The sequence below is a fragment of the Alosa sapidissima genome, chromosome 1 (genome assembly GCF_018492685.1).
Source record: "Alosa sapidissima isolate fAloSap1 chromosome 1, fAloSap1.pri, whole genome shotgun sequence".
NCBI classification, from domain to species: Eukaryota; Metazoa; Chordata; class Actinopteri; order Clupeiformes; family Clupeidae; genus Alosa; species Alosa sapidissima.
This window is the reverse complement of record NC_055957.1, coordinates 47,962,288-47,982,104: the sequence shown is the minus strand read 5'-3', so window position 1 is coordinate 47,982,104 and position 19,817 is coordinate 47,962,288. Positions and strand designations below refer to the sequence as shown.

Sequence of the window (19,817 nt, the reverse complement as noted above, 5' to 3'; positions counted from 1 at the left end):
TTGGGGAATCGATTAATCAGTTTGGGGTCATTTTAGAGAAAAAGACCCCAAATTCTCTTGATTTCAGCTACAGATTTAGCCTTTATAAAAATAATCTTAAGGTGCAGTCCTAGTCCAGTTCAATGACATCTAAAACATTATGAAGCATTTTTGGCCCATGTACTTTTTGATGTAATTTATTCATTTACAGTATCACCATAAAGCATGTTTTAGATTATTAATTAGGACAGATTTGGATTTACATTTGTTTTTACAGTCTCGCAATTAGTTCACATTCACAACTTAAATAATTTGCAATATAAAAATAAAACCACTTACAAACACAACTATGTATATTACCTCGGTCACCCCTGCATGTGTTTTAAAATAAGTCTGAACCTAATCACAAATAAAATCACAAGGCATTTGAGAGGTTACCCTCCTCAACACTCGTTCACAGTTTATCGTTTAAAAGAGTGGAGGGGTAGACAGAGCAGAATTGGACTGCAGTAGAGCATGCTACACAGCACGGCCCTGTCGAAATCAGCAAACCCCTCTGGCCGTGAAAAGAGTCCTCTCTAACATTGGCATATAAAAGGTGCGGTAGAGCCAAGGTTGATGTTTTGTGAGGGTGACTCTGCTACATCACTGAGGGGCCTTGCTGAAGACACACAGGGCCCTAATTTAAATGTTGGGAAAAGTGCAAAGTCCGTCTATGAGTGAAGTTCTCGTGCATGAACTAAAGCCATCATGTGGCATGTGACCGCTTTTCGCTGACCCTTTGATGCTTGTGCTTAGGATCTTGCTCATGGTAATACATTTGCAAATAGATTTACATTCGCTATTTAGTTAGCTTTAGCTAGATACTTTGCCCGGCATTTAAATTAGGGCCCAAAGTGCCAGATGGCTGCCATCTTGGGGGGAACCTGATGCAATAATATGGATTTCCTGACCTACGCAGTGGCGTTCTGGTGGGACGACCTATTGGGGGGGGGGGGGGGGGGGTAAACTTGTGCTACCCTTTATCTGTGCTTGAGTCTGACTCCACTCGGACATTCTTCAAAAGTTCTCGGCAGGCGTAACCACTTCTAGTTCTATTATGTGTTTGAGTAAAAACATTTGGCAAGTCAGAGATGTGTTGTAGTGAGTTGTGAGTCATGAGGAGGTTTCCAGCACTGGAAGTAGTTGTGTTTCAGATGACATTGCTGGATGTCCCACTGCTCCCTTCATCGACTCGTCTTCCTCTCTCCTTCAAATGGAAGAGAAATTGGGTGGAGAAAATTAGTTCCTCTAGCTTACTATTTCAAGTCCATGGTGTCTTGTGGTAACATATCCTGAGCCTGATAACCTAATTCACTACGTTACATACTGCACCTTTCCACAGAGGAATGTTCTGTGCCGTCATCATTCAAATGATGACCTCTCCTTCAACAGGACCTTGTTTAGTGCCTGTGTGCTGCACTGCGCTTCTTTGCACCAACTGATCTCTTTCTGGCCTTTTTCCTTTGTCCTGTCTAATTTCAAATGATACATATTCATGCCATTTTGAGTGCCATGTTTTTGGGCAGTACATACACCGATCTATGCCATCACAGGTCCCTACATTCAAACCTCTCCTCTATATTGCACACTCACAATTGTGCTTAACTTACAATTAACTCATTTGCTAATGCATTTTTGTCAAAAACCCTGCCTATTCACAAAGTAACCCTATGTCCCTCGGGTGGAGGAGGGAGAGCTTCAGGTGGAGCCTCAGAATCACCACTGACCTAAATGGTCATAGTGTAGAGGTGTCCATTGTCAGGGTGCTGATTTCTCACCTGTTGGATGCGGTCCTGCTGGTGCGACTCCGGCCGCGCCGCGCTACAGATCTCACAGCCGGGACGACTCGCTTTGTTGATGAACGTGCAGGATGGACACGCCCAGCCAGCCTGAATTGGAGAGACAAACACACATGCACGACACGCAAGGAGTGATGAATTGCTATTTGAAGTGTGACCTAATGGTCAGTCCATATTGATTGAACGGAATTATGTTCATCTTTTGCTGGGACAGTGAAACACTCTTTAAGTACCTGAGTGTTTTTGACCTTGACATTGGGCCCACCCAGCTGCAGTGAGTCCAGATTCACTATGTCTGCTATGCTGAGCTTCTCTGCTGCACTGCTGTCTTCTCACCACACAAAACAGGAATGTGACAGAAAACACGGAAAAAAAATATATGATTCATTTCTATGAAACTTAAAATGGTAGGCTTGGAAAAAAGTTACTGTGAAACTGTCTCTGTGTGTACACATGTGTAATGTGTGTGCATGTCTCTCTGTGTACGCATGTGGAATAGTGTGTGTGTGTGTGTGTGTGTGTGTGTGTGTTAGCATAGGCACGTATGTATGTGTCTGTGTACGCATGTGTAATAGTGTGTGTGTTTGCATAGATGTGTATGTGTCTCTCTGTGTATGCATGTGTAATTAATAGATAGATAGATAGATAGATAGATACTTTATTGATCCCCAGGTGTGTGTGTGTTAGCATAGGCAGGTATGTATGTGTCTGTGTATACATGTGTATGTTGTGTGCGTGTGTGTCTCTGTGTATATATGTGTAATAGTGTGTGCATAGGTCTGTGTGTGTGTGTGTGTGCGCGTGTGTGCTACTGTGCGTGTGTGTGTGCGTGCGTGCGTGTGTGTGTGTGCGCATGTCTGTGTGAGGTGCTCACTCGTGCTGCTGTGGCTGAGTCTGGATGGCAGGGTGCTGTAGCCCCTCCAGTCATGAGAGGCAGGTCCATTGGTGGGTGGAGTGGGGGCAAGGATAGGGGTGGAGGTGGGGACGGGGGTCGAGTTTGGGGCACTGCTGGGCATGAGGAGGGCGCTCTCCTGGTCCTGTTGGCACAGCTGGCGACTCAGGCGAGCCTGGCGGGCAGACAGCAGGTACAGGAAGGCTGTGTCGCCATGCCGTGCCACCCCGTAAGATGCCAGCGAGCGTGCGTCGGTACACAGGCACTGACCAATGACCCAGCGCTGCACCCGAGGGTGAAACCCATACTCCAAAAAAATCTACAACATGGAAAGACATCAAAGAACAAAGCCTGGCTTAGCTCATCTGTCTTGATTCAATTAACTGACCAAATTCCAAATCAAATTCAAACCCAATAAATCTACCCTTCTTATAAGACACTATTAATCCTACACCTGCAACATCAATTCAGTAGCCGTTCTTGTGAATGATGTTCCATAGTACACCACAAGACTGGAGCAGTTTTTCAGTTACAGACATCTCACCTGCTGTTTGAGTGAAGAGACAGTCATGTGTGGCATCACTTTAACTGTGACACAACAGGAAGAAGAGGCATCCTCCACTACCACAGCAAGACTGTAACACACATCAACAAAGTCATCAGTCAATGACAGTAACTGATCTATATATTTAATGCAATTCCCAATACTGACTATTTTCTCATGCCTCAGAGTATATCTACTCATTATAAAAATGCACCATGACTCTATCATAATCAATACCAGTGATAGGGAAGTAAAGTACACACTACGGAGGTATTATTATAGGCCAACAGAGGAGAAAGTACCGGTCCCATTCATATTAATGGCAGATACTAGCTTACATAATTCAGCCAAAAATATACTCAGTGGTATCCAACATGTGCTCACTTCCTTTCACATTTTCACCATCAAGCCAATTAGATGGTCATATTACCAATGGCCACAAATTATGTTGTCCATTTTCAGGGCCTGTTCCTCCCAGCAGAAAGTTGATAGCTCCTCCAAAAGTCCACATAGAGAACATATTATTTTGTGTGACACCTGCTTGAAGTGTCGTGGGCCTAATTCAATGAAACACCCATGAAGGAAGGTGCCTGCTTGATAACCCTAGCGAAATGCTCTTGAGGGCTGTTCTGTTGGTGATGTTTTTGACCACAAAGGTTGATTTGTTAGATTTCGTTTTTGACGGTAAATAGGCACATTTGTACTGTAGATTGGCCGCTGTGTGAAATCCCCTAACTCTACGTTTCCAACGTTTTTTTTACAGATAGTGAATGCTAACTAGCTGAAGCTAATCCTCATGAAGCTAATCCTGACCTCCCTGCATATTTACACTCTCTGAAGACAAGTTAATAATGTGTGAAAGAGTTTGTGACACAGCTTCACTGTCAATGAGAATGTTACAGTGTGGGTACAGTGTAATGTGTTACAGATCCAGTTAAACCTGGCAGAGTCTGCACTAACTTGATATCTTCATCCTCATAGTTCTTCTGTGAGGGCTGGATGCTGAGAGACAACTGCTGCTGGGCCAGGGCTGTGGCATGTTGCATGGCAGAACTGGTATCTCCTGCCTCTATGGCTTTGGCTAACTCTATACACAGTTCCTCTGGGGGAGAAAGCAAAGGTTAGAGAGAGACAGAGAGAAAAAGCAAGTTCAATAGGTATAATAGGCATAACAATGTCAAGGACTCATCAAGGTCATCTTGAACTGAGGAATCCATTTAGATAGCTGGCAAAATGTTTCAGATGTTTTCACACAAGCCTAAGGGCTAGGTCAATACCGGTCTTGTGAAATACATGCAGGAATGAGTTCAGGCACATTCACCTTTGGGTGCTAATTCTGTCAAACCCTGTTGTTCAGCAGGTTCAATGTTCTTATGTCCTTCTTCCACTGAATTCTGGGAGATATTTGCCACTGAAAGATGGACCAAAAGTTAAAGACAATGAGGGAGACTGAGGTTGAAACAGCAATATTTATGACCAAAAGGTCACTGAGTATCGATGATTAACAGTAGTCGACTCGGCACAACCAAGAGAAAGTGGTGGATGAGAAGGATGTTTCAAGTGGATGAGATGAGGAAGTTTCCACACTGACCTCTTTGTGCCTCCCTCAGTGATGACATCACAACAGTCGCCCATTCCTGGGCCTCCTGCTCACTGCGAAATTTGAAGCTGAGGCAGTCATGAGGAGGTGTGGTCAGTCGAAGTTCATGGCAGCGCGGGGATTTAATCTCATATTTCACTGTCCGTAGATCAAATTCAGCTAAAAACTAAATGGGGAAACAAATTCCATGTGATACCAGGAAAACATTTTCTTCTTCTTAAAATATTTGCAGGGAAAATGGACAATTAAAAACAATAAACCACAAAATGTAAAGCAATGACAAGATATTCTAGAGGTAAGTAGACAAAATGCATTATCATAAAGACACCACATACCCATAAAGGCTAAAGCTCCTCATTGAAACTGATCAGCTCATATCACACTGTCATGACCTTACCACACTGCGACCAGAACTGCAGACATCCCTAAGGGCTAATCGAAACTCTCCAGCCCGATTCGGGTCCATGCTTAGTTGAAGACGAAGTGTATCATCCCCAGCTCCTGGAAGACACAGCGGCCTGAGTCCTGAATGGCACACCGATACTCGTACAGACATGAGTACTGTATTGCAGGTGGATTGCAGTGCTCCCAGGATTGAGGATTGAGCAGGAGGCGGCATCTGAGCCCACCCGCCGGAGCTCAAAGCCATATTGTGTAATTTCTATGTAACTACAGATGTAATAAGTACTGCCACAATAGTCAAATTCATTACGTTGCCATCTCACCAAACGATTGACTGGCTTGTTAGCTGGCAATGCAACCAGAATGCAACCCAGTGAAAGAAAACGAAAACAGGAAACTTGTCCGACGTTTATTTACTTCCCCCTGCACAAAGAGCTACAACTGTTCCATGTCTATGTAATGCAAATGAACAAATTACTTTTTAACGGTTACAACTGAGGCGCTACTTCATTGTTGACGGCTTCTAGAACCATTGCTTGTTGTTTACATTTCTTTCTTTTTTTAACCTCCCATCTGAGGAAAAAAAATCACGACCCACAATGACGCTAAATAATCCCGGAAACAGCTGTCGAAATAACTCAGTGGACACGACGGCGATAAAGATCTAGAGTTAACATTCCTCGAGGAACCCTTTTCTTGTGCAATATTCTGAAACTCATTTTCACTTTTCCATTCAAAAAGGCAAAATCATAGGCCACAACTATTCGTTGTAAAATTTGCTTTAGAGTCACATAGTCATAGAGTTGAAGCTATGAAAATTCATATAAATATCTAAACGGTCAGCCGTGTAACATGAGGATGTGAAATACTCTTTCACTTAAGTCGATATGATATCCCACCGTATTGAAAGCCTTGCGTTTATTACCCATCGTCAGTTGACATTTGCAGCGTTGACATCGTCCAGGCAACTCCAAAATTAGTCATCTTGGTTCCATCGTTTCCCCTACTTAAAGTTGGTTTCTATACATTAATTGGTTTCAGTTGATAATAAACTGCTAAAACGGTGGCAACAGTCAAGCTTCAAACTTAATACCACCCTTTTCCCATCACCATTTTAAAGCTTAAATGTTGAAAACGGCAGATGGGTTGCAGCACACACCGACACATTGCACAGAATGAGAAAGCATTCAGACTTTGAGAATTTATTGTTCCTGGGCATCTGAAACAGAGCTATATAACAAGATAAGAGTCCTCTGGAGTCTTTCAGATCATAAAAAGAAACAATGTAACCGAATTTAAACTATAATTAGGGGGGAGCAAAAAAAAGGAAACAAAAAGAAAAACAAACCAATACAAAAACAAATATCCAGTCCTTCACAGTAGGCAACAGTAATAAAAAAAAAAAAAAGAATCCATGAGCATCTCCATTACTTGCCTTTGTCCCTAAAAGGGATCATTAATAATATTAATATGAACATTGATAAAAAATAATTACAAGTTAAAAAGTGGGGCCCGCACCACTGAGGGAGCAGTGCTTGGCAGCTGTGTTTGATAGCAGAAGAGGGGAAAGGTTTGTGGGAGGAGGGGCAGGATTGCAGTGTCTATGCCGAGAGATCACTGTTGTCAAAACGTTCTTGGTCATAGACCTCCGCAACGACCTTGCGGCCTCCAAACCAGCGGTTGTTGAGTGCCTGAATGGCCTTGTTCATCTCCGCTGCCGCAGAGAACTCCACAAAAATCTTGACTATGACCTCGGCGTCCTCCTCCTCGCCCTGCTTCTCCTGGTAGATGATGACTCTGTTCACGCCGCCAAACTTGCCGCATTCTTCTGTGACTTCACCCTCAAGCTCGTCGTCGATGTCTTCTGGACCCACCATGTTCCTTAGGACCATGACAGTGGACTGCAAAGACAGCAAAGGGCAATCAAGACCTGCAAACTTGCCATGTCATGGCATGAAAACACCAAAGAAAAACAGACCCAGAGACTGCTACACCTTGAAGTGACAAGCTTCTTTGGAGACTTGGATTTCATGCGTCTCATGGAATCATACTACGTTGTGATTTAATCTTCCCACTCAAACAAACACTAGCCTGCTATATAAACCCTACCCCCTGCACTGGGCAACCCTGAAGGCCCACCTCTTGTTTCCGGAGTAGCTTCTGCATGACCATGTGCCGGGCACTGCTGCCAGAGATGCTCATATGCTCCTGCTCGCTCAGCATCTCCTGGCCCGTACCGTCCAGGGATGCCTCCTCTTCTTCCGTCTTGGCTTCATGGGCTGCAGCTACAGCTGCTGCCGCTGCAACCGCCGTGGCCATAGCCGGTGGCGAGGACAGCACTGGGTTGACCAACCCCACCTGGGGCAGGACGGGCATGGCTGGCCGCGCTGGAGTCACCCCTGCAGACAAAGCAAGGACCTCAACATTGAGTCAGAACATGCTGGATAAGCTCAGAGGAGCCTGTAAGCCCTGGAAAAGCCCTACTGTGGTGAGACTTTAGGGCAAACCACAGACTTTACCAAGTAAGGGAGGGGGGGGGGGGATCCCCTCTAGCATAGCATCCTTAAATACATGGATAGCTGGATATGGAACAGTCTCTAGACACTTGCCTAGGCTTAAGCTTAAGATCAGCTCCAAACTTACTATTGGACCATCAAGTTCACCCTGTTCATTTTCCATTTAAGAACACTGTTTTGAGGCTAAATCAACAGGTGCTGGGTGAAAGGAGCCACAGTGCTGTAAACTGCCATCTTAAGATATGGGCGCTGTGCCACTTTCACCTGTGTGCAGTCATCAGGTTTCACACTTTATCCTGGTCAGAGAAAAGAATCGTGTGGAAACTGAACTTAAGTGCATTATGTGAATGACGTGGGTGTGTAGGTAGTGGTGGGGTGATGGGTTTCTGAGAGTCCCTTTCCCCCCAATTTGCTTTATTATTATTTTTTTATTATTCCATTTGGATGTTCAAATCGCTGAAATGTCAAAAACCCATCTCCACAAAAACACACAGGATCTGAGACTCACTGGCCAATAGGAATGAGATTTGTGTTTATGAGGGGAGGGGCTAGAGAGAGTCCTCTTCACACTTGGTTGGTCAGTGTGCAGCAAAGGGGAGGGGTTAAGAGGCCACGGTCAAGGCGATTGTGGAAAAAAGGGAGGGGAAGAGAGGAGAGAAGAGGAGAGAGAGAGAGAGAGAAAGAAAGAGAGAAAGAAAGACAAGGAGAAAAGAGAAAATAAAAGAAATCTATTAGTGGACAGTCCCTGTGACAGGCTATGTGCATGTATGTATTGAATAGGAAACAAATGCAACCTGAGGGAGGAAAAGTTTACACATAGGTATACACACACACCCTGAATGAAGGGCAGAAATGACAGGGGAAATGGTTCAAGACTAGGAATGGGCTCATTGAAGGGGGTGATTTTGTAGTTACCCACTTACCAGCAGTAACTAAGTAATCCATCACCCATTATTTAAAAAAGCATGGCATGGCACATTTAAAGTATTTTCAGGCCATGTCATCTTCAGTGATTAATATTTCCATTTTATGGCAAGACAACATTAGCCTTATGAAACAAAAACTAAGCAGAAACAAATTACTGGAAGTGATGGGCAAAAACGGAAATTTTAAAAAATACTAACATTGCTACATGTTACAGTATCACTCACTACAAGTATCAATCTCGTCAACTAAACAGGTAGCCCATCAACAGTGCATTGAAGTCAACTGTCTAAGATTGGTGTGGAATGCCATGGTGCGAGGGGAAAAAAGGTATAATTAAGAAAATCAAGAAATCAAGTACTGTATGCATTTGTAGACATAATACTTGATTGCTTGGGCCCATTCCTAGCAAGGTTGTTAGTCATGCAGGAAAACAACTCCACTCAGCAGTTACACACATTCTTAAAAACATGGGTCATGTGCTCAGACACAGACTGGAATATACTAGGGATTAAACATCTACTTGCAAAACAGTGACACAATACAACCTTACTAAGAAAAGGGCTGTCTTGAATGCTACCCAAATGACCATAGAACCCACCTGTATGCGCAAGCCTCCTCATTTGCAATAAGCCTGTCTATACCTTACATCATGCAGTGAACCGCATGCAACTCAGCAGCCATCCCCAATGCATGTGTGTCAGTGGCAGTGACAAAATCCTGCCGATGACCTTCACTGAGGGCGATGTAATAACGTTCAAGGGAACTTATCTGGGGAAGGACCGTCATGGAGGAAACCCCAGCCTCCCCGTCCCCCCACCCTCGCCCACCCGTCTCCACCTTCTGTCCTGCGTACCTGTGATGACTCCTGGAGCTTGCGCTGCCATGACTGCTTGAGGCAGTTGCAGGCCTGTTGCCGCGCCTGTCATTGCCCCCAGGATCTGAGCGCCCGCCACTGCTTCCTGTAGGGAAAGACCGGGACATAAGGGAACACCGCCTGGACAGTGCCCGTTAACCAGGACACAGAAGACATGCACCCACACCGCCAGCCGCGCACACAGACACACGCACACGCCCACGCACGCACACAAATGACAGAGGTGAGAAGGGACGAAACTGGGCATGGAGTACATAGAGAAAGAGGACAGGGGACTGGCTGCATAAAGAAAAGAAAGAAAAAAAAAACACTAATTTGAAGAGGGTGTTGATTAGGGATTATTCAGCATGGAGGTGGCATTCCATCAACAAGTTTCATTTCCGCTGGTTCACAACAGCTCATTTATGATCAGCTGAGGTATAAAAATACATGCTCTTGAATGAGATTAGCATTACCTATAGTATCAAGAAGCTATAAGCAGCTTTCCTCCAACTCAAGTATAATGGACATGTGGTTGACTTAAATACAGTGCTACCATATTTAAAATATAAATTAAAAATACAAATAGAAAAATATAAAAGGAAAGGAAACTTCTTAAATTCTAGCAAACCATTGGCAGTGTTGACTGGCATATACCAAATGCATTATGCTGTACTACTACATAGCACAGTTTCTTCTTACTGGCTCAATTGACTGTACACACACACACATATATTGACAACAGAATCATCTACAATGACCAATCATGTCTGATAATGATGACTATAGTTTAGTCGGCTGTAAGATGATTGATGTATGATGATTTAGTATATGCAGCCAGCCCTAAGAGGGAAAACACAGGAGGACAAGACAAAACATAAACTATTCTTCTATAATTATATCATCTATGATAATGTCGACAAATGCTCACATTACATTTATCTTTACCATGGGTGATTACAGCATAGCTTGCTCAATAATTACATTTCTGTGTATACAGCACTACAGACACTAAATAGGAAAATAGTGAAGTTAAGAGCAGACTGCTTTGAATTCTCATTAACTGTCTATGCTAAACAGATAGGTATGAAACTAACAAATGAACTAAGAAACGTAACAAAAATTTTAAAATATCAGGTCACACAACATAAGTGTGAAACTGCACATATTGAAAGAATTTATATACATTTGCACTATTTTCAACATCAGTGAGGCCTTTAAATAATGCACAGAGCATATTTATAATTCAGCACTGTTTTTGGTTGCATTTTCTTAAAGAGACAGGCTGCTGTGCAAACAAATCATACAAGGCCGAAGAGACTAAATCGATTCTAGCATCATAGCATCAATAGAGACAAAAGGGCTACTTAGATCTATTTTAAATTGTATGAGGTGCTACTATAGCTATGAGAAACAACAGCAACCATAACATCCTAAAATTACCTGACAATTAACATTTTACTTGCCCACAAATTAAAAGACAATGATCACTTTACTTCTAAAATAACACGAGGGGCCTGAAGACAAGTCCCTCCCAACACTTAAAAGAGCTACACATAACAAAAAGGCACCAACGTGCTTGGAACAGAATTTCCTGAAGGATTTACCAGACAGTGTAGGAAGTCTTCTGTCCGATTCTCCGGCTGGGACAGATTCCATGCCATCTGTTTTTGGAGTTTACACGCTATGTTATCTTTCTGCATGTAAAAGTCTCTGTCTCAAATAAGTCACACTGAGTCATCATGCCATCAATTGCCTAGTCTGACTCAGAGAAGACCCTAACTAAGAAAAGAAAAAAAAAAAACTGAGCCATATTCTCTCTCGCTATTTCACCTTGGGTCTGGTATTGCCTGATTAGGCTAATTTATCACGCAACCTTACTGTACAAGGCTCCAGTCTAGAGCCAAGAGAAAGCGGCTGATCACTCACACACACCCTGACTAAGAAAAGGTAAATTATGAAAGGAGTAAAGGGGCTCACCTGGGCAGTGATTTTGGCGGTGGCAGCAGCAGCTGCCACTGCGGCTGCTGGGGGCAGGCCGCCAGGCGTGGTGTTCGTGAGGAGGGGCATGGGCGGCGTCACAGCCTTGCCCACGCGGAGGTACTGGCCCCCTAGGTCAAAGAGGTTCATGGACGACACGGCGTCCAGCGACGATTGCGGCTTGTCGTACTCTGTGGTGGAAGACACAAGGGTGAGGAGCTGCAGGTATTCCATTTCAAATAAAGCAACCATATCAGGGCTCTACAGTGCGCCCATCTCACTCGCACATGCGAGTAAAAATGATGGCGTGTGAGTGCAAAAAAATATTTAGGCGCACTGGTGCGAATGACTTCTAACCATGTCAATGTTTGTGTACAAAATACGCCGCAACATCAAGAAACATTACTGGTACAAACCATATAATCACGTCGCGAATGCAGTATAAAAACTACACCTCCCATCAACGTTAGCAGTTTTTTACGTTGTGACTCGCTAGTAGTCGCTTCTATCAAATCCAAGAGCTCGCAGAAAAAGCGGAACATTAGATTAGCCAGCCAAGATGCAAATATTGAAGAACTTAGTTCTTCTATCCACCGAATTCATCGGATATAGGAGGAACAGGAGGAGATTCTGAGAATGCAGTGAGAGAAGGAAAGGTAACATGCCTTTTAGCCCAGTTGACGTATTGGCTGCAATATGCAAAATATAGCTGTAGCGAACAGGCACAAAAGTAGCCTCCCGTAATACTTCCGTTTTATTCAAAGGTAGAACGCTACTGACAACTCCAGGCTTCCACACATGCTTGTTTGTTTAAACCGAATACAAGCTGAAGTGCAAAACGAAAGAAGGCCTAACATTTGCCTACTGCCCCCATCAATGCAGATATTTCAAATAAATATCCTTGAATAGACTATGTTGGGTTTTGTGGAAGATGGACTGTTTTGGTAGTAGTATTAGGCAGTATGCACTCAGATAGGTCACCATGGGCATATTTGGATTAGCAAATATGATGGATTCATCATCATGAACCATGATCCATATAGATGGATTCACAAATAAATAAATTAGCCTACAGTTGGCAGGATACTTGATATACAGGCTAAATGCAAATATGGCAATGCATTATATTATTTTACATTAACAAAATGTAGAAAAATAGATCGGACTGAAAATAAAGTAGGCACTGATATTCTTTAAAGTTTCCTGTAAATGTTGTCAGTCATTCTTAATCTTCGCAATTGGTGCACTGGCATGTTTAACTGTTAGCTGCAGTGTAATGTTAGATTGTTAAGCACAGAACTGACTGTGCGCCCACATTTTTGTCTGTGCTCCTAAATTTAACTTGGGCACACAAGTGCTCCTGGAAAAAAATGTTAGTGTAGAGCCCTGCATATGCTGCTGAAGTATGACAAAATCTTCTGTTCAACTAACCAACAAAAATGCACATGTTGTTCATGTGCCAATTTAAGGGCAGAAATCCACAATAACCTTTCGTCTGGATTTTTGGCTACAATATGACTGTACACATTCTGGGATGTTCAGTGAGAACAATTAGGCAATGCAGCCTCATTTACCAGTTGTCACAGCCTTGAAACCAGACTGGATAGATACTAGCTCATAACTAGCAGCCTATTACATTGTTAGCTAGGTACATAGTATACTAAGCCTAATTTGGTTGATAAAGGTGGCTATATGCATTGACACTTCCCAAATGTAAAAAATCTGTAAAACAATTGTTGTGATGTGTCCCAGTGATTGAGGATAGAACCAGCAGACGATGAACACACTGGCACCGAAGACATAGCACTGGCATTTCTCTGCCTCCGTACATTACACACACAAGTACTGAAGTTAACAAGCACGTGCCAAGAAATGGAGGTGGCTACTGAACAGACATAAGAAAGAAGATAGGCAATCAAGGTCACTAGGCAATGTTGCCAAAGACAAACTGGTTAAAAACATCTTATTTTTCACTTCTGTATGACCTCTCAGTTTAGCCTGCAACTGGTTTAATACTAGTGCCATGAATCAAAAGGCAAAGTATGAAGGGAACTGCTGTAGACAGTCACATCTGTGGTGAATTTCACAGCAATAGTAATGGGAGGGATGACTGGAAGCGTCTCATAAATTAATTCAAAACCACCTCATTAGTGAAATATGACATGTATCTGATGTCAGTTGATTTTCTGAAATACTAGAATGTTTTCCCAAACCCAGTTGTTTAAAATAGTTTTCACTGACTTCATCGAAGGCTGGCCAGAAAATAAGACAAGGAATATGAAGCCAAAAAAAAAAAGGAATCCTCATTATCATTACACCATTCTTACAGTTGTATAACTAGATGGCTTCTTAGGAAAGGCTTTTATCACAAAACATTAAGACTTACCTATGAATCCATAGCCTTTATGTTTCCCTGTAGTGGGGTCTCGTGCTAATGTACAGGATTTGATCCTTCCAAAGGCCTCAAAGACGCTTTTAATGTCATCATCTGACAAATCCGGGTGGACTGAGGCAATGTAAATTCTGTTGAAAGCCCGCGCTTCTTCTGCTAACTGGTCGATGATTGGTTGGGCCTGACCAATATTGCTTGGTCTTCCAACCTACAGATAAGACAGGCATTTACAAACCAGATAAAAAAAGATAATGATGTGTGATGAACAGCTAAACACAAGAAAGTTTTCCAGACAAGTCTAGTCCTATAATACTAGAAGCAAACCTCAATGAAAATCTCCACTGAGAAAATTCTTATATTCGAGGACTGCTTGAAAACGGTGTGCATATGTTTAATAAAACATACAGTATGTTTTACATCCACTTACTTTAATGTTCCTCCCACCAAGCATGACCGAGTTCATTTGCTCTAGCGCTAACTGAGCAGCCTCTGGCATTTCATACTCCACAAATGCAAAACCCTGTGGGACACAAGGGGCACAGTTGAGATTTTATTTATATATATATATATATATATATATATATATATATATAAATAAAAATAATTGTTTTTTTTGTTTTTTTAACTCAAACACTGCTTTTCATAATGATGTGTCCCAGTGATTGAGGATAGAACCAGCAGACGATGAACACACTGGCACCGAAGACATAGCACTGGCATTTCTCTGCCTCCGTACATTACACACACAAGTACTGAAGTTAACAAGCACGTGCCAAGAAATGGAGGTGGCTACTAAACAGATAAGAAAGACAGATAGGCAATCAAAGTTTTCATTTTCTGACCAGTCAGTTCTCAAATCTAACCTTATGCTTCATAGTAACAGAATCCCAGGACATGTCTATGCTCTTAATGGGACCAAAGGGAGCGAAGGCCTGCCGGACGGTGTCCTCGCCCAACTCGTAGTAGATGGAGCCCACGTAGACGCGGCACATGATGGCCAGGGCTCGTTGCCGCTGTGCTGCCACCTGCAGACAAGAAAACTCTATTTAACGCTCACTGCCAGCAAATGTTTTACCTTCAAAAGAGTTTGCATAGACAAAGGCTGCCCCAGTGACTGAGGATAGAACCAGCAGACGACACACTGGCACTGAAGACCTAGCACTGGCATTTCTCTGCCTACGTACATTACACACACAAGTACTGAAGTTAACAAGTGTGTACCAAGAAATGGAGGTGGTCTGGAACAATGCTATTATGTCCTTCACACTGCTATCTGGTTATCAGCCAGTCATAACATTGTGCCTGACAGACTTACCGATTGCAATGGTGAGAGAGGATCTCCAAAGCCCATTGACAACGAGGCCATCTAAAAATGATAATTTTTAGATGAAAAAGATAATTTTGTTAAAACAGAATAGAATCCTATCAACACCCAATCAAACAGAAGACATAGGAATGGGCCAAATGTGTCTTCACCTGTATGTTGTTTATCTGTTGTTGCTGTTGGGCGAGGGTCTGTTTAACCAGGACACTCTTGATGCTCTGCTCCATGGCATACTTCTTCGCCTGTAATAAGAGACAACTCATACAACCAAAAGAAACCAAGCAACACAGCTGGGGTAACTTCCAACAATACAAACCTGAGCTACAAGACAAACGGGAGAATGGAGAATTAAGGGAATATTTACGTTTTCAACTTCTCATGGCTACATTCACAGATAATCATTTTGATGAATGTTTCAGTGCTGTCTGTGTACCAAGATTTGAGAATAGCACCAGCAGACACCGAACACACTGGCGCTGAAGGCAGTCTTGGCTCTGCTCTACCTCCGCAGACGACACTGGTGGACACTGAGCAACCCCACATGTCAGTAGATGGAGGACATTAACAAACCTCTAAAGAGGCCCTGTGCGTTAAACCACAGACTGTATGCCAGGGTAATATCTACTCCCCTCTGTTCTCCCCCTCCAAGATCTAATACGAACATATTCTGTCTTAAAGCAACACCAAAGAACTTTCCCTCTGTCGCACGCACATTATTTGTTTATCCAGCACCGGCTTTGCAAATAACGATGTCCACAGACAAGGTAAAATATATTTTGCATGACTTACGAAGTACGATGTATTGCGACATCAGAATGACAAAGTCAAATTTGTAGTTTCTTATGTCTCATTCCATCGAACTACAGATCCGCTACCCGATCTGGCAAACTTACATAGTGCGGTTATAGCGTACATAGAGGGCCGCGAAGCGAATGCAGAATTGCCGTTCACCCTGTTACAAGTTGATGAACCACTGAAACGATTTTGGAAACATTATTTTAAGGTATAAAATAAAATCTTTGGTGTTGCTTTAAAAGGAGCTGTAAGTCATGCTGGATAATGATGATTAATCTATAGCGTTACAGGTTCGAAACTGCTTACAGTACCGTCAACACTTGACTAATCTATAGTGTTACAGGGGAGATGACCATGCAAAAAAATAGACACCACGTCATGTCCCTTCCTCCTAGTGTCTTACCTTCTGCAGCGCCTCCTGTTGCTCGGGCGTGAGAGGCGGCAGGCCAAGTTTTGAGCCGGTGCCCTGTCCATTCTCCATTGTCAGAGCCTGGCCGCCCTGCACACATACGTCCATAAGAGGTGAGGGAGGAAAAACGGACATGTTTTCATTTACCAAACACCCAGTGAAACATGGGTGCAACAACATCCACATTCTAACGGTGAAATCCTAACTTTAGAGCAAACTCACATCTGAGCACTGCCAATGTATACACATTTACCTTCTGATTTAGAGTAGATCACAATTTTGCCTTGATGGAGAGCACCACTGCACTTTAATCTCAAGCTACACTACTGATTTTAACAGAACATTTCTAGATGCTAGCTTTAGACGAATCACTTTGAGCTTGCTCTGAAATGTACACAATGGAATAAATGTTACATTTCAGGAACAGGCAGCGAAGAGCAGCGTTTAAAGGCTCAAGCTAAATTCATTAAAAAATTAGATAGGCAGCGGCCTATTATAATTCTCTCCTACTGCGTAGAAGAGGGACACATTAATTAGGGGTAAGATATCAGGAAGAGAACAAAACAGGACCATGCAAATATATCAGCACATGGTGGACACCCCTTCCAGCAAAAACAGGAAACATTTGACATCTCCATACATTAGGGGAGTTTCCCCCCTCCCCCTGAATGTGGATTTTCTCTACTGAAAGTTCTGTGAGGCAAGTGCCCTTATTGATTACTACACAGAAGAAAGCTGAAGTACCTTTGCTCATATGAACTCCAGAGTGGTGCACTGCCCTCCTTAAGGAGGTTTGAACCCAAATAGTTCTGCCATTGGTTTTGGAAATATAGTACAGTCAAGAGATACGCTCTACAGCACAGACGACACATAGAGAGAAACGACAAAAAGGAAAAAAAGAAAAGAAAAAACACAAACCTACTTAGCACAAGAGTCACTGGAGGAATGATTACAGCAATTTGAAAACAACTTGTTTGAGCCTGTAAGGCACTTGGATTTGAGGGTTTATGACACACACACACACACACACACAGTTACAACTGACATGCTTTAATTACAGACATATATATTACTATAAATGGCACTGTAGAATCGTAATGATTCAACCGAATTCTCTTAATCTGTGTGGAAACCGGTTCAGATGTGAAATTTCGATTACAAAATGAAAGTTAAATATATATAAGACTTTAAAGCCAAGTCTCTGCAAACGTAATACAGGGGTCACATTTCTTCCATTCTCTGTACTGTTAGGACATTTGGACACCACATTTTTAGTCACCAGAACTCCTAACCCATACTAGCAAACACGAAGGGCATAGACATAAGCAGTCACCATTGGTCATGTGGCCAATAAACTCTCCATGTTATAAAATGAACTATGTTCATCCAACAGCATAATACATACAATGACAGGTAAGGTTAAATTTGTTCTTAGCTGGTTGGTCTGAAATTAATGGGGGGGGGGGGGCCTCTATTGTCTCACAACCTCCTAACAACCTAAAACACTGAGGAGCGCAAGAGTTTAAGTCTCTTCGACTTGGGTCAATGGACACAGGGTAAGTCTGGCAATCTGGCTAAGGTTACACCACAACCAGTGTGTTTTAGCAATGGGAGAGTAAGACCCTTACCTAGCACCTGCTCTCCGTTGGGGTGTCCTGCTGCACGTTACCCGTGGGGAGATATTAAATATGGAGAGCTTATACAGTTCAAATCAGAGTCTACAGGGGGAGAAAAATCCTTCACATAAGTTATAAATACATGATGAACACTATGAACATATGCGTCACTGCATCAGGTCCTACCCTCCATCACATGCTCTGAATGTGGGTTCATCCGTTTACGTTAACAAAAAATATCAAAACGTTTTATTACGTTGTCCATTCAGACGTTAATAGCTTATGTAACGTGTGCAAGCCAAAACGGTAATATAACGTTAATCCGAGGTGGGTAACGTTACACCGCTAGACTAGTTTAACTAACACGAGATGATAGATCAACCAATGCAAACAAAATTGCGCTCACCCAACAACAGCTAAAACATCAACGAAGCAACTGGTTGTTGGAGGACAGCTAGCAAGCTACGATTAACAGTGGGATAGGAAACTGAATTGGCGTTAGCCAACTTCACCTTGCTAAGAGTATGAAACTCTTTGCCTTGCTCTTCCGATATTAAGTTACGTTAGGTGGTTTACAATTAAGCAATGCAATAACGTTATAACGCTAGCTGGTTTCTTTTATATTACCAATATATGTAAATATTTACATAATTTGGTAGCTAAACTGTAGTCTGTTTAAATGCCGCTAACCAACGCTTTTGGTGAGGCCTTTTCAACCTCATGTTGATGTTAATTCATACACTGTAGACGGACTCAGTCCATTCAGTTAGCATTCAGAGCTAGATACAAAGCAACATTTATTCCATAAAGTAGACCCATGCCTCATAAAATCCGGGGTGGAACGCAGTCAGTAAACGTTCACGTTAGTATTACAACCAATAATAAATGTACATAGCGTTTCACACCACCAGTCTTGTGACAAAATGGATATGCCGCGATCCTAACGTTATCCTTAACGTTCTTCATAGCATAGTTCTAGTTGTTAGCTAACGTTAACGTTGCGTAGGCTACTGTAGTTAGCAAGGGGACAATGTGAGGGATGATTAGCTATGGAATGGTCGTAGTTTGTGGACATTTTGTTTTAGGTTACAAACCAATTTACTTATTCGTTATCTATAATTATACACTATAGTAGATACATACCTAATCGGTAGATTCAACAGAATAACGTTAGCATATCCAAGCCTGTTTTCTAGATAGCCATCCAAGCTAACTAGCACAAGGCCTAGCTCAATGAACAAAATCCCGCTCTCGCATTTCCAATCCACATTAGGCTAACGATAGCTAGCTGGTTAGCTAATAGTTAAAATGTTGAGTTTGAATGACTTAGCCTCGCTACAATCATTGTGTCTCTCAATTGGATGGCAAATGTTTGCTGAATTTCAGTGCTGTAAATATAAACAATACCACTTAATTATATGCGTGCATGAGGTAGTATATCCATATTTTTAATTTACCGCAGACACCGCCACCGCCATGAAGCACACCTTTTCGTGGAGGCCGACCCGCTGAATATCACAATGCTTCGCGATAGTTCGATGAACGCAGCATTAGACTACACCTCGCGAGAACAACACTCCACACAGAAGTTCACATGTTAATGTAGCAAGTCCTCAAAGTAGTAGGCCTCCAGTAGTGCTTCTATAATGAAGTAGAGGTAGGTAATCCGAATGGTTTCTTCAACACAATGGATGCACAACAAGAGTTTACTTCCTGAACACGTTTGAATATATAATGTAGTTTGGGT

General features: G+C 42.5%; 2 protein-coding genes and 4 non-coding genes across 13 annotated transcripts; all 6 read right to left on the bottom strand.

Annotated features, from left to right (window-relative positions):
- Positions 1-160: 160 nt before the first annotated feature.
- On the bottom strand, positions 161-6,419 carry LOC121704039 (ranBP-type and C3HC4-type zinc finger-containing protein 1-like). 2 transcript variants are annotated; one of them, XR_006030214.1, is made up of 10 exons: positions 5,254-6,419; positions 4,848-5,022; positions 4,578-4,667; positions 4,217-4,358; positions 3,257-3,347; positions 2,695-3,031; positions 2,054-2,148; positions 1,800-1,910; positions 1,354-1,493; positions 161-1,228 (listed from the first exon to the last, which is right to left on the bottom strand). XR_006030214.1 is itself a non-coding variant. In XM_042084607.1 (9 exons), exons 1-9 carry the CDS (start codon positions 5,503-5,505, stop codon positions 1,172-1,174), a joined length of 1,350 nt encoding a protein of 449 aa, XP_041940541.1. In that variant the 5' UTR covers positions 5,506-6,419; the 3' UTR covers positions 161-1,171. The 2 variants fall into 2 exon arrangements, 1 of the variants encoding a protein (XP_041940541.1); XM_042084607.1 differs by lacking the exon at positions 1,354-1,493.
- A 25-nt stretch (positions 6,420-6,444) lies between these two features.
- puf60a (poly-U binding splicing factor a) lies at positions 6,445-19,675 on the bottom strand. 7 transcript variants are annotated; one of them, XM_042084573.1, is made up of 14 exons: positions 19,528-19,631; positions 18,083-18,172; positions 17,199-17,306; positions 16,449-16,544; positions 15,403-15,492; positions 15,242-15,292; positions 14,790-14,951; positions 14,354-14,446; positions 13,921-14,134; positions 11,535-11,725; positions 11,162-11,218; positions 9,555-9,660; positions 7,398-7,657; positions 6,445-7,159 (listed from the first exon to the last, which is right to left on the bottom strand). In XM_042084573.1, exons 4-14 carry the CDS (start codon positions 16,524-16,526, stop codon positions 6,860-6,862), a joined length of 1,602 nt encoding a protein of 533 aa, XP_041940507.1. In that variant the 5' UTR covers positions 16,527-16,544; positions 17,199-17,306; positions 18,083-18,172; positions 19,528-19,631; the 3' UTR covers positions 6,445-6,859. The 7 variants fall into 7 exon arrangements, with proteins under 7 accessions (XP_041940507.1, XP_041940499.1, XP_041940492.1 ...); XM_042084565.1 differs by lacking the exon at positions 19,528-19,631 and adding an exon at positions 19,214-19,510; XM_042084558.1 differs by lacking the exon at positions 17,199-17,306.
- Positions 13,276-13,413, bottom strand: LOC121681997. Its single transcript, XR_006022386.1, has one exon. It is a non-coding gene; the product is annotated as a small nucleolar RNA SNORA57 (small nucleolar RNA).
- Positions 14,575-14,712, bottom strand: LOC121681987. The gene has a single exon (XR_006022381.1). It is a non-coding gene; the product is annotated as a small nucleolar RNA SNORA57 (small nucleolar RNA).
- LOC121682002 lies at positions 15,027-15,160 on the bottom strand. The gene has a single exon (XR_006022388.1). It is a non-coding gene; the product is annotated as a small nucleolar RNA SNORA57 (small nucleolar RNA).
- LOC121682005 lies at positions 15,676-15,808 on the bottom strand. The gene has a single exon (XR_006022390.1). It is a non-coding gene; the product is annotated as a small nucleolar RNA SNORA57 (small nucleolar RNA).
- Positions 19,676-19,817: the final 142 nt, after the last annotated feature.

Coding starts and splice junctions, on each gene's coding strand:
- LOC121704039 (XM_042084607.1), bottom strand. CDS start 5,505: ATGGCTTTGAGCTCCGGCGGGTGGGCTCAGATGCCGCCTCCTGCTCAA. Junction 3,032..3,256: donor TCTCTTCACTCAAACAGCAG/GTGAGATGTCTG, acceptor TCCATGTTGTAG/ATTTTTTTGGAGTATGGGTT. Junction 1,911..2,053: donor TCAAGGTCAAAAACACTCAG/GTACTTAAAGAG, acceptor TCTCCAATTCAG/GCTGGCTGGGCGTGTCCATC.
- puf60a (XM_042084548.1), bottom strand. CDS start 19,548: ATGGCGGTGGCGGTGTCTGCG. Junction 14,952..15,241: donor CTCTCTCACCATTGCAATCG/GTAAGTCTGTCA, acceptor TCTTGTCTGCAG/GTGGCAGCACAGCGGCAACG. Junction 14,135..14,353: donor TTGGTGGGAGGAACATTAAA/GTAAGTGGATGT, acceptor TCTTATCTGTAG/GTTGGAAGACCAAGCAATAT.